The 13235-nt window shown below is 45.7% G+C and overlaps 1 protein-coding gene across 2 annotated transcripts in view; it reads left to right on the plus strand.

Annotated features, from left to right (window-relative positions):
• Nucleotides 1-13235, plus strand: part of LEMD3 (LEM domain containing 3) — a 31634-nt gene that overhangs the window by 12116 nt on the left and 6283 nt on the right. For both annotated transcript variants that reach the window (XM_073000413.2, XM_073000412.2), the window contains exons 5-9: nt 9491-9570; nt 10153-10301; nt 11075-11176; nt 12041-12143; nt 12312-12490. In XM_073000413.2, coding sequence (XP_072856514.2) covers nt 9491-9570; nt 10153-10301; nt 11075-11176; nt 12041-12143; nt 12312-12490 — 613 coding nt within the window. The remainder of the gene's footprint in view (nt 1-9490; nt 9571-10152; nt 10302-11074; nt 11177-12040; nt 12144-12311; nt 12491-13235) is intronic.

Below are 13235 nucleotides of genomic sequence, written 5' to 3' on the forward strand. Positions count from 1 at the left end.
TTTCAAACCTCCACTGCCTTGTGGCTATATCCACCAATGGAAAAGGCTTCAGGAGTTAAACTCGAGGCAAAATCCAGAGCCAGAGCCCTGGAGGCAGTTTGTGTCATTCTGCCAACTCCTGCGACGTTGCTGGAACCAGTTGTATTGGCTCTTGCCTTTCCATTGGACTATTTCAGTGACATGGAGAGGGGGGATTTGGTGCTTGGGTAACAGCCTATCCTCCATATTAATCTACCAAGGCTTCATGCTGTGGAGAGGACACTCATACAGAGCGCGTTATCATGGTCTTTCGAGACTGAAGGGTGCTTAAGGGTACTGGGAGTTCAAGTAGTAGTTGATGGTGTTGACTTCCATCCCATACCAGATTCAGACCCTTGTCTTTTCTCCATTCGCATGTTTATTTCATTATTGAAACATGTGCAGATCTTAAAATGTCCAGGTACATTTAATCAGATTCTATAATATGAATTATATTTTAAGACCGTTTCGAATAAATAAAGGTGGATGGTATTTTCACTCCTCTACTTGTAACCTAATCTAGTAAATTTATAGTAGAAATATTGCTGCTTACATATGAGAGATTTAAGGAACTGGATTTGGTGGACAGAGTGCCTGAAGAACTTTGGATAGAGGCTCGTAACATTGTACAGGAGGCAGCAACAAAAACCATCCCAAAGAAAAGGAAATGCAAGAAAGCAAAGTGGCTGTCAAACGAGGCCTTACAAATAGCAGAGAAGAGAAGGAAAGCAAAATGCAAGGGAGATAGGGAAAGTTACAGAAAATTGAATGCAGCCTTCCAAAGAATAGCAAGGACAGACAAGAGGGCCTTCTTAAAGGAACAATGCAGAGAAATAGAGGAAAATAATAGAAAGGGAAAAACCATAGATCTGTTCAGGAAAATTGGAGATATTAAAGGAACATTTTGTGCAAAGATGACCATGATAAAGGACAAAAATGGGAGGGACCTAACAGAAGCAGAAGACATCAAGAAGAGGTGGCAAGAATACACAGAGGAACTATACCAGAAAGACTTGGATATCCCTTACAACCCAGATAGTGTGGTTGCTGACCTTGAGCCAGACATCCTGGAGAGTGAAGTCAAGTGGGCCTTAGAAAGCTTGTCTAACAACAAGGCCAGTGGAGGTGATGGCATTCCAGTGGAAATATTTAAAATCTTGAAAGATGACGCTGTTAAGGTGCTACATTCAATATGCCAGCAAGTTTGGAAAACTCAACAGTGGCCAGAGGACTGGAAAAGATCAGTCTACATCCCAACCCCAAAGAAAGGCAGTGCCAAAGAATGCTCCAACTACCGGACAATTGCACTCATTTCCCACGCTAGCAAGGTTATGCTCAAAATCCTCCAAGGTAGGATTCAGCATTTTGTGGACCGAGAACTCCCAGAAGTGCAAGCTGGGTTTCGAAGGGGCAGAGGAACTCGAGACCAAATTGCTAACATGGATGGATTATGGAGAAAGCCAGAGAGTTCCAGAAAAACATCTACTTCTGCTTTATTGACTATGCAAAAGCCTTTGACTGTGTTGACCACAACAAACTATGGCAAGTCCTTAAAGAAATGGGAGTGCCTGACCACCTTATCTATATACTGAGAAACCTATACGTAGGACAGGAAGCAACAGTTAGAACTGGATACGGAAACACTGATTGGTTCAAAATTGGGAAAGGAGTACGACAAGGCTGTATATTGTCCCCCTGCTTATTTAACTTATATGCAGAATACATCATCCGAAAGGCAGGACTGGAGGAATCCCAAGCCGGAATTAAGATTGCTGGAAGAAATATCAACAACCTCAGATATGCAGATGATACCACTCTGATGGCAGAAAGTGAGGAGGAATTAAGGAACCTTGTAATGAGGGTGAAAGAGGAGAGCGCAAAAAATGGTCTGAAGCTCAACATCAAAAAAACTAAGATCATGGCCACTGGTCCCATCACCTCCTGGCAAATAGAAGGGGAAGATATGGAGGTAGTGACAGATTTTACTCTCTTGGGCTCCATGATCACTGCAGATGGTGGCAGCAGCCACGAAATTAAAAGATGCCTGCTTCTTGGGAGGAAAGCAGTGACAAACCTTGAGAGCATCTTAAAAAGCAGAGACATCACCTTGCCGACAAAAGTCCGAATAGTCAAAGCTATGGTTTTTCCTGTAGTGATGTACGGAAGTGAGAGCTGGACCATAAGGAAGGCTGACAGACGAAGAACTGATGCTTTTGAATTGTGGTGCTGGAGGAGGCTCTTGAGAGTCCCCTGGACTGCAAGGAGAACAAACCTATCCATTCTAAAGGAAATCAACCCTGAGTGTTCACTGGAAGGACAGATCCTGAAGCTGAGGCTCCAGTACTTTGGCCATCTCATGAGAAGAGAAGACTCCCTGGAAAAGACCCTGATGTTAGGAAAGTGTGAGGGCAAGAGAAAAGAGGACGACAGAGGATGAGATGGTTGGACAGTGTGTGAGGGTTCGTGTATGCGGGCTGTCCCTTCTCCAATAAACGGACGAGACTCTTGGGGAAAGTCAAACGGCAACGTGTTTATTTCAACTTTAACATCATCGGTAACGGTTCCCATAAATGGGTTCAGGGACGTTTGGAGACCAAGGTTCGGCTTGGGAGGAGTCCATAAACTATGTACAAAGGGGTTAGAGTTCTCTGGGTTCCAGGGACCTGTTGAAGGCGGCACCGGTCCCGGTCCAGGGTTTGCTTCTTCTTCCAGGGATATCAAGGGTAGGGTCTCCTCGTCTCCACTCCAACCGTCCCAGGAGGATCCATCTTCTATTGTGTAGCCCCAGGGGCCGGGTAGCCCCCCAGCTTCCTCAGTTCGGCGATGTGCCATTGGCGTTTCCTCTCCAGCTCTCGAGCCACCGCCTCCCGCTCCTCCCGTAGCTTCCTACGCCACTCTCTCGCCTCCGTCTCACCCCAGTAAGACGGACGAGGCTTCAGCCCCAGTTGCCGGCGCCTCTCTGCCTCTTCATGTGGTACTCGGACTTGTTCCCACTTGTGGGTCCACGGATCCTCCATCCACACCCACTCCCAACCGCCCGGAATATCCCTCGGTCCTCCCCTTATATCTCCCATCCCTGCCTCTATCTCCTCCCCCCTCTTTCCCGCCTGAAACCGTCCCGTTTCGCGGGCAATTCTTAACCCCTTCAGGTCTTCTTCTAAGTCTCGGGTATCTACCCCCTTGTTTAGGGTGAGGGTTCCGCCGCACTCTGCTCCCCAGTCAGGGGTCTCCACTCCTTTCTCTTCCCGTCGCGGTGGGGATGGTGGGGGGGAAGTCTGGGTCTGGCTGCTATTCTTCAAGAGCAGCGGCACTCCAACCATGGCTTCCACCTTGGGAGCCTCACATACCCCCCCATCCGAGAGTGCCGCTCGCTCTTCCTCGCTCCGCGCCCACGGACCCTGCCGGGAAAAATAATCTACGTTAGAGTGTTCCTTACCCTTGCGGTATTGGACCTTGAACGAATAGGGTTGCAACGCTAGATACCAGCGGGTAAGCCTTGGGTTAGTTTCTTTCATGCGTTTTAACCACTGTAAGGGGGCATGGTCTGTCACCAATGTGAAGGGGGCTCCCTGAAGGTAATACTTCAAGGTCTGGGTGGCCCACCTTATGGCCAGCGCCTCTTTTTCTATAACTGCATATCTTTCTTCCCGGGGTTTCAACTTCCGGCTCAAATATAGAATAGGATATTCCTTACCTTCCCTAACCTGGGACAACACTGCCCCCAAACCCCTATCTGAAGCATCGGTAAATAGGATGAAAGGGTAGCTGAAATCAGGGGAGAACCTGATGGGCAGTTCGCATATTATCCCCTTCAAGGTCTCGAAAGCCCTTTCCTGGGCGGGGCCCCATTTCACCTTAACTGAAGCCCCTTTTCTGGTAAGGTCGGTGAGGGGGGCAGCTATGGATGCGAACTGAGGTATGAACTGCCGGTAATAGCCGATCAGGCCCAAGAATTGCTGCACCTCCCTCTTGGTACGAGGCTTATACCACCGTGAAATCTTGGTCACCTTTTCCTCCTGCGGCTGCACCTCGCCTTGCCCTACTCTGAAGCCCAGGTACTCTACTTTGTCTACACCAATTTTGCATTTTTTGGGATTGACGGTTAGGCCGGCCTTCCTCAATTCCTTGAGGACCCTCCGCAAGTGGGTTAGGTGCTCTTCCCAACTGGTGCTGAAAACAATGATGTCATCTATATACGCCGCAGCCCAGTCCCTCTGTGACTCCAACAGCCGATCCATAAGCCTCTGGAATGTCGCGGCCGCCCCATGTAGCCCAAATGGCATTTTAACGAATTGGAAGAGCCCCTTAGGGGTGCAAAAGGCCGTTTTCTCTCTATCCTGGGCCCTCACCGGAATTTGCCAATATCCTTTAGTTAAATCGATTGAGCTCAGGTACCTGGCATTCCCTAATTTGTCCAGCAAATCCCCTACCTTGGGCATGGGATACGCGTCAAACTTAGAGACCGCATTGACCTTCCTAAAATCCACACAGAACCTCAGAGACCCGTCGGGTTTGGGTACAATGACGGGGAAGCTGCGCCACGGGCCCTTGGCGGGTTCTATAACCCCAATACTCAACATGTCTTCTACTTCCTTTTCTATTAGGGCCTTCACATGGTGGGGCCACGTTCTACCGTTCTCCCTTACCACCACCCCAGGGTCAGTTTCAATGCTGTGCTCCACCAGATTTGTTTGACCCGGGACCTTGGAAAACACCTGGGGAAATTCATCTTTCAAGGAGAGGGCTTGCTCCTTTTGGGTGGGGTTCAGGAGTTTGCCCACAGTGATTTCTTCTTCCTCTTGCATTTGGCTTACTTCTGGGCCCAATTCCTCATCCGTCTCTCCATCGAAGAAGCATTCACGGTCTACCCACGCTTTTAGTAGGTTTACATGAAAAACCTGCCTTTTCCTTTTCCTATCTGGGGTTTCTACTTCATAATCCACTTCACTGAGCCGCCTCACCACTTCATACGGCCCGTGCCATTTTGCCAGAAATTTAGAAGTCTCGGTAGGCAACAACACTAATACTCTTTGCCCCTTTTCAAATTCCCTAGGTTTCACCTTCCTGTCATAGCGCTCTTTCTGTTTTCCCTGGGCTTGGGTTAAATTTTCTTGAGCCACCTCCCAGGCCAATTTCAAGTTATTTCTCATCTCTACTATTTGCTGCAGGGCATTCCGTGAAGCATCTTCTCCCTCCTCCCATTTTTCCCGGATGAGGTCCAGCACCCCCCTAGGTTTCCTCCCGTACAGCAATTCAAATGGCGAGAAACCCGTCGAGGACTGAGGGGCCTCTCGCACTGCAAACATTAAAGGGTTAACAAACATATGCCATTTCTTGGGGTGTTCCATCGCCACTTTTCTCAACATTCCCTTCAGAGTCCGGTTGAATCTTTCTACCAAGCCATTGGCCTGTGGATGGTAAATGGAAGTTCGGAGGGGCTTGACCCCTAACATTTCCCACATTTGCTTAAACGTTAAGCTCATGAAATTGGTTCCCTGGTCCGTTAGTACCTCCTTTGGGAACCCCACCCTCGAAAATACCCCCAAAAGCTCTTTGGCCAGCACTTTCGCCGTTGTTGACCTCAAAGGGAGGGCCTCCGGGTATCTCGTCGCATAGTCAATTATCACCAACACGTACTGATGCCCCCCTTCCGATTTGGTCAGGGGTCCCACAATGTCCATGGCAATTCGGTCAAAGGGCCTATCCACCAACGGCATGGGCACCAGGCCCGCCCCCGGGCCGGTCTTAGGTTGCGTTAGTTGGCATTTGGGGCAGGATTTGCAATATTCTTCGACGTGCTTCACCATGTCTGGCCAAAAGAACCTTTGACGGATGCGGGCCAACGTTTTCTGTGTGGCCAAATGACCAGCCACTGGCAAATCGTGGGCCCAGTGCATTACCCAGCTCCTCAAGTGGTCGGGGACTACCAGGGTTGACTCCTCCCCCTGTTCCCCTCTTCGTATCTGATACAGCAGTCCTCGTCGTACCTCAAACCCTTCCCCATTCACCGGGGTCTCCCCTTCGGGGTTGGCTTTTTGGAAACAAGGCCTTAGGGAAGGATCATCCTGTTGCAGGCCCCTTACTTGATCTCTGGACAACTGCATTATCTCTCCTTCCCCTTCTCCCTCGTCTCGTTCGCCAACCAGTCCGTCTTCTGCCCGTCGTGCCAGGTCCTCCAGGCCTGGCCAGTCCCTGCCCAACAACATCTCGCGGGTTAAGCCGGGAACAACTCCCACCTCCAGGGTTGCCTCCTGGGTTCCAATAGTCACGTTTGCCCTGGCTGTATCATATTCTTTGGCGTCCCCGTGGATGCACCTTACTACCACCGTTTCCCCTAGTCTCGGTCCCTCTAGTTCACGTACCAGCGACCGGGTGCATCCAGTGTCTATTAGGGCCCTTTTTCTCTGTCCATTAACCTCGGCAGTCACCACCCACCCGGGATGGAACTTCTCACCCACCTTAGCGGCGTTCGCATAAATGTTGGCCCACGCGTATTCTTCGGCTGGGCAGAACTTCCGGATGTGGCCGAACTGGCCGCAGCCGAAGCAGGCGGTCATTTTCTCTTTCCCCTGGTTCCAGGTGGGGGCTAGCTTGCTCTTCGCCGGGTCTGTCGTGATTGTTGGGCGGGGGATTCGCGACCCGGTTGAGTTCACGTATTCGATACGGTCGGGGCCTTGCTTTTTCGGAGTCGCCATCGGGGTCCCTCGTGGAGCTCCTGTGTTTACCGCCTCCGCCATCTTGTCCTTGCTCCGGGGTTTCTCTCCCCCTGCTGCAGGGCGATTTGACCATGGATCTTCTGCTCCTAGATAGTCTTCTAGTAGCGTCACAGCGCCCTCTACCGATGTGGGTTTGTGTTTCACTACCCAGTTCCTGGGTCCGGAACTCAGTGTTGATACCAATTGTTCCAGTATCATTAATTCTAACACCTGTTCTGCCGTTTTTCCCTTCGGTTGTACCCATCTCGTGGAGTTTACTCTCATCTTTTGCGCCACCGTTCGTGGGTGTACGCCCGGCTTCAGTCGCAATTCCCTAAACCGTCTGCGGTAGGCTTCTTCATTCAGATTCAGTGTGTTGAGGATCGCCGTTTTAACCTTTTCATAATCCCCTGCGTCCTCTGGGTCTAACGTGTCCACTATTTCCTGAGGCAAGCCCGTCAGGTAAGGTGTGACAATTAGAGCCCACTGGTCCTTCGGCCATTGTGCCGACACCGCCACTCGTTCAAATATATTCAGGAACGCCGCCGGGTCGTCTTGGGGACCCATTTTTTGGAGTTTGATCGGTGGCCGGTGTGCGATTACCCCTCTTCCTTCCGTAGCTGGTGTCTTGGCCGACAACCCTATTTGTGTTCTGCTTAGTTGATCAATGATGAGTTTCTGCTGATCCGCCAGTTGTTTCATCAATGCTTCTTGTCCTTCTGTTATTTGTCGTATCCATCCATCCGTTTCTTGCGGGGCTGACAGCCCCACGTTGGGCGCCAATATGTGAGGGTTCGTGTATGCGGGCTGTCCCTTCTCCAATAAACGGACGAGACTCTTGGGGAAAGTCAAACGGCAACGTGTTTATTTCAACTTTAACATCATCGGTAACGGTTCCCATAAATGGGTTCAGGGACGTTTGGAGACCAAGGTTCGGCTTGGGAGGAGTCCATAAACTATGTACAAAGGGGTTAGAGTTCTCTGGGTTCCAGGGACCTGTTGAAGGCGGCACCGGTCCCGGTCCAGGGTTTGCTTCTTCTTCCAGGGATATCAAGGGTAGGGTCTCCTCGTCTCCACTCCAACCGTCCCAGGAGGATCCATCTTCTATTGTGTAGCCCCAGGGGCCGGGTAGCCCCCCAGCTTCCTCAGTTCGGCGATGTGCCATTGGCGTTTCCTCTCCAGCTCTCGAGCCACCGCCTCCCGCTCCTCCCGTAGCTTCCTACGCCACTCTCTCGCCTCCGTCTCACCCCAGTAAGACGGACGAGGCTTCAGCCCCAGTTGCCGGCGCCTCTCTGCCTCTTCATGTGGTACTCGGACTTGTTCCCACTTGTGGGTCCACGGATCCTCCATCCACACCCACTCCCAACCGCCCGGAATATCCCTCGGTCCTCCCCTTATATCTCCCATCCCTGCCTCTATCTCCTCCCCCCTCTTTCCCGCCTGAAACCGTCCCGTTTCGCGGGCAATTCTTAACCCCTTCAGGTCTTCTTCTAAGTCTCGGGTATCTACCCCCTTGTTTAGGGTGAGGGTTCCGCCGCACTCTGCTCCCCAGTCAGGGGTCTCCACTCCTTTCTCTTCCCGTCGCGGTGGGGATGGTGGGGGGGAAGTCTGGGTCTGGCTGCTATTCTTCAAGAGCAGCGGCACTCCAACCATGGCTTCCACCTTGGGAGCCTCACACAGTGTCATCGAAGCGACCAATATGAATTTGGCCCAGCTCCGGGAGGCAGTGGAAGACAGGAGGGCCTGGCGTGCTCTGGTCCATGGGGTCACGAAGAGTTGGACACGACTAAACGACTAAACAACAACACATATGAGAATGTTGTGTTTTATTGATACATTCATATATAGGTGTTCTCTCTTACCTACAATATGATAATTTAAATGTTGTTTTCATTACAAGATTGAAAACTGTTACTTTGTATAAGTAGGGTTCAGGAGAGAGCAACAAATCAGAGACAGTTTCTCCTCATGTAATTTGTTTAATCTAATAAAAACCTGGATCTGGCAGACTTTGTTGCCCCAATTTTTGCATTATCACTTATTTACTAATTGTAGAGTGGATGCATTTGAGATGTTGATGAACAGCTTTTTAAATAACTGTAGCAGTAGCTCTTGAATTGTAACATTAGAAATGTGTGCTCATTATCCTTGTTACTGGCCATATTATGCTTAGCATAATGTAATCTTTATGACACTTCAGTTGTAGGATAGGAAATTCATCTTTAGATGCCTTTTGTACTGGAATACAAACTAATGAATGGTTTTTGACTACAAAGCTGGAAGTAACTCTACAGAGTTTATTTTAATAAGAAAGGGCAAACACTTTTAGAAGTGGAGAAAGGAGAAAGGATGTGCTCCAAGCCAGACCAGTAACTTATTGTCTCCAGCCCCATGAGGAAACTGCCAGGTAGAATGAACATACAAAGTAATTATCTAATGGCAGAGCCTTCACAAATATAATGTACGTATCTAACATTTTTGTAAGAAAGGTTCAAATAAGTATTTCATTCTATTTAATACAAAGGCTCTGCAATAGACAGCAAAATCTGAATAGGCAATCTTTTATGTTCTGAGAGCAATTAGAGGTTAGGGAAGTATTGATAAAAATATTGGAGAGTTTAGTGAACATTAACACATTTTATTAGAATGTTGTTAGTGACATTTTTATAGCATTTATTATTTGGGAATTATTTTTTATAACCTGCTAATACTGAGCTTTTCAGTTTTGAGTGGAACTCTTAGTTGGCTCTGTGTTTACTTTGTTTTCTTCTTATAAGAGTTTAGGTCCAGAATATGAAAACATACTTAATGACTCTCTGCAATGGATTCTAAATAGTGGAGAAGATGTTGGTATAAAGTAAGTCATTTTATTTCATAGTCTACAGAATCTTAATTTGAACAATCCTTCAAAGAGAAATTTCAAAATGCTTTGGTTTAACTTGTGGCTTTTGTGTCCCCTTTGTCATGGATTTCACCTCCATTATTAAAAATGGGGTGTGGTACTGTGAGATAGTCTGCTGTGATGCTGGAATTTCTTCACTTGCTTACTAGACCACAACTTAGGATTTACTTCAGTCTCTTTTCTGTTCAGTTTGGAGGGGAAGTGCTAAGCATAATTACTGTTGTCTTTGAAGTCATAGCACAGTGTACAGTAGTTAGTGCTGGACCAAGAGAAGGAGGTAGCCACAGATAAGGGGGAGGAAGAAGTGGACTAATGAATAGTATTTGCCTTTTTCATGGTCTAAGCCACTGGTTCTTAACCTTGTGTTACTCAGGAGTTTTGGACTGCAACTCCCAGAAGCCTTCACCACCAGCTGTCCTGACTGGGGTTTCTGGGAGTTGCAGTTCAAAAGCATCCGAGTAACAAAGGTTAAGAACCACTGATCTAAGCCACAGTTGTCATGAAAATATTGGGCTATCTTCTTCTTTTTTTTGATAGGTGTGTTGGCCGCAGTTTGGATGAGGAATCTATAGCCAATATAAGTGATGTAAAATACCTAGTATCGACTAGGCCACAGATGTCTTTTACATGTCGTTTTCGTCGTGCATTTATTACTGTGACATGTAGATCAGTATTTCTACTTTTAGGTGAGTTCCACCCCACCCCAACGAAAGCCTGTTTATATATTTTTAGCTATAAGGAAAACTAGGGAAGTTAATTTGGCAGTAAGCATTTAAAGTAATGTAATATATTTTGTAATTAATTGACATCTGAAATAAGAGGAAATTAGTGACATTTCTAGAATGGAATAGGGTATGTGGTTACTAATACCAAAATGTTAATGAAAAAAAAGTCTGTATCTTTCCTTTATATGGAGATGGCTCAGTGATGTACCTCTCCAGTGCTTAGTAAAAAAAAACCTTCCCCAACCTGGTACCTTCCAGTTGTTTTGGAGCAACTCCTGCGATCCCTCACCATTGACAACAATAGTTGAGATTGATGGAAGTTTTAAGTTTTTTCTTCTTTTCTTTAGTAAATTTATGCTCTGCTTTCTACCTAAAAGCACTCAAGGCAAGCCACAGCTCTGCCAAGTTGCAGATCAGAATATATGGAAGCACAAGGTTGGCAGAAGGCTGCTATGCATGCACTTAAATTTATATAAATAACTATATACATAATTTAATTAAAATTTATCAATCAAAACCTAGGATTAAAATACTTAAAATGCTAATATATAAATACTGCATATTTTGCTAAACACGTATTCAGTGATGCCATCTAATATTTATTTCCATTCCTCTGAAATATCTTTAACCAGATTAGATTTATTGGGGTTTTTTGATGTAAAATATTTGCATTTTCAAAGCAAAGCCAGTAATCTGGTAAAATTTGGATTGTTAAATTATTCTGTTTCATACAGGTGTAGGAATGGTTTGGGCAGTCTTAAGGTATATGAAATATCGGTGGTCTAAGGAGGAAGAACAGACCAGACAGATGTATGATATGGTTGTAAAAATCATAGGTAAGTGCTAACTGTGCTCTAAGTATATGATGACCTGGTTTCACTTCTTTTTTTGTATGACTGTAGGCAGATGTTAATTTTTTGCTTCTATTTTCAATTGACTGCACATTGTTGTTACAAGTGATGTCTAAACCGGCTAATCATAAATATGGTTTAGAGCACAGTAGGCAGGCCCAGAAGGTCTCAGGGCTGTTTTCCAGCCCTCTTCCCCAATTCACACCAGCCACTTCCAGCAAATGGGAAGTCACTTCTGGATTCTCAAAGGAGTTTCAGAAGGTGTTGGGGGGGGGCAGCTACAAGTGCAGTGTAGTTTTAGATGAGTATTGTGCCCTTGGGGCTTCTGGAGCCAGGATCCCCCCCCCCTCTTTTGGAAGAAATATTTTTAGCGGGAGGAACCTGCAGTAATAAAAGAGTCTTGCCTAACTCTACCTTTGGTTTAGCAAAATGGGTCATTTTCATAAACCACAAATAGGCCTCGGTTACTTTCAGTAAACTACAGTTAAAACTGTTCACAATTCGTCTGGGTGTGGACATAATGAAAAAGTAGTTAATTAAAAAGTAGTGTGAAAGCTTATGGTTTGTTTTGTGTGAGGAAAGAGGAGGCTCATGGCCCCAGATTATATGCATATAATGCTAAGCCATAGTCTAGCATTACATATGAATGAAAGGAATGTCTTACCCACATGACCTGTTACACAGAGATAGTATGCACTCAGATAGGTCTGGTTATCAAGAGTGCGTTTTTGGCTCTACTCAAAGAAATTGCCATCAGTTGTACTGTCCTTACCTACTTTTCACTGGATTTCTAAATATCCCTGATTCCAGCTTGATTTGCAATATAGTAACTTCATGCAATGCTTTCAGATGTTTTAAGAACTCACAGTGAAGCATGCCAAGAAAATAAAGACCTGCAGCCATATATGCCTATTCCCCATGTTCGAGATTCTTTGATTCCACCAGAAGACAGGTATGTACAAATAGTTATTTTTGAATCAAGTATATTGATGATCTGAAAATTGTGCTTTTGATTTTCAGTCTTCATACTGAAGTACAAAACTTTTATTACTCTTTGGAAATTGAGTAGGCGGTTTTGATTAAATAAGTCTTCTAACTGAAATGTTCGTTTATATTTAAGGAAAAAAATGAAGAAAGTATGGAATAGAGCTGTTGACTTCCTTGCTGCTAATGAATCTAGAGTTCGCACAGAAACTCAAAGAATAGGTGGTGCTGACTTCCTGGTTTGGAGATGGGTACAGCCATCTGCATCATGTGATAAAAAGTTAGTCATACCATCTAAAGTATGGCAAGGGCAAGGTATGCACAGTTTATATTTTATGAAATATGCCAGCTTTAACATGTTGAAAAAAAGCTATTTAACTCTCATTGAACCATATCTATCACCGACAGTTGAAGTTTATAGTACATAGACAAATCTTTGTCAAATAATATTTCTATAATTCCTGGTAAATAATAATTCTGAAAACTGATTTCATTTCCAATTTCTTGGGTCATTTGAGTATTAAAGCTTTCTTAAAGTCTTTGTTGCTCATTGTGTTATAAAAAGGTCTGTATCTTTGATTGTAATAGTTAATAGCACTGGGATAGGATAAGATGACCATCTGGATGTTATTGTACTGCAACATCTGGCATTCCTAACTACTGGCTATGCTGGGTAGCAAAGATGGGAGTTGCACATCTGGAGAGTTGCAGTTTGCCTACCCTTTACCTTAGTGATTGACTTCCCATGCATTTGCTTGTACTTGTCTTACACTAGCTACTCAGATGGAAACAACAAACTTTGCGTCGAGCAGAAAGTATTGATTGATTGATTGATGGATTGCAGTTTTACCCCGCCTATTTGGTCTCTATACCTACAGTGCTTTAGTTGTCCATGAAGCTCCTTCAAATTCATTCTTTCCTGACAATTAACTGAGCCTTAGAAAAAGTAGCAGCTATAATTGCTAACTATAGGAACTGTGACTGATGACAGTGACAGAATAAAAGGACAGAATGACTTTGTAAAATATCTCACCAGTACTATTGGTATACAAATTTTCTT

The sequence above is a fragment of the Pogona vitticeps genome, chromosome 5, assembly GCF_051106095.1.
Source record: "Pogona vitticeps strain Pit_001003342236 chromosome 5, PviZW2.1, whole genome shotgun sequence".
Lineage (NCBI taxonomy): Eukaryota > Metazoa > Chordata > Lepidosauria > Squamata > Agamidae > Pogona > Pogona vitticeps.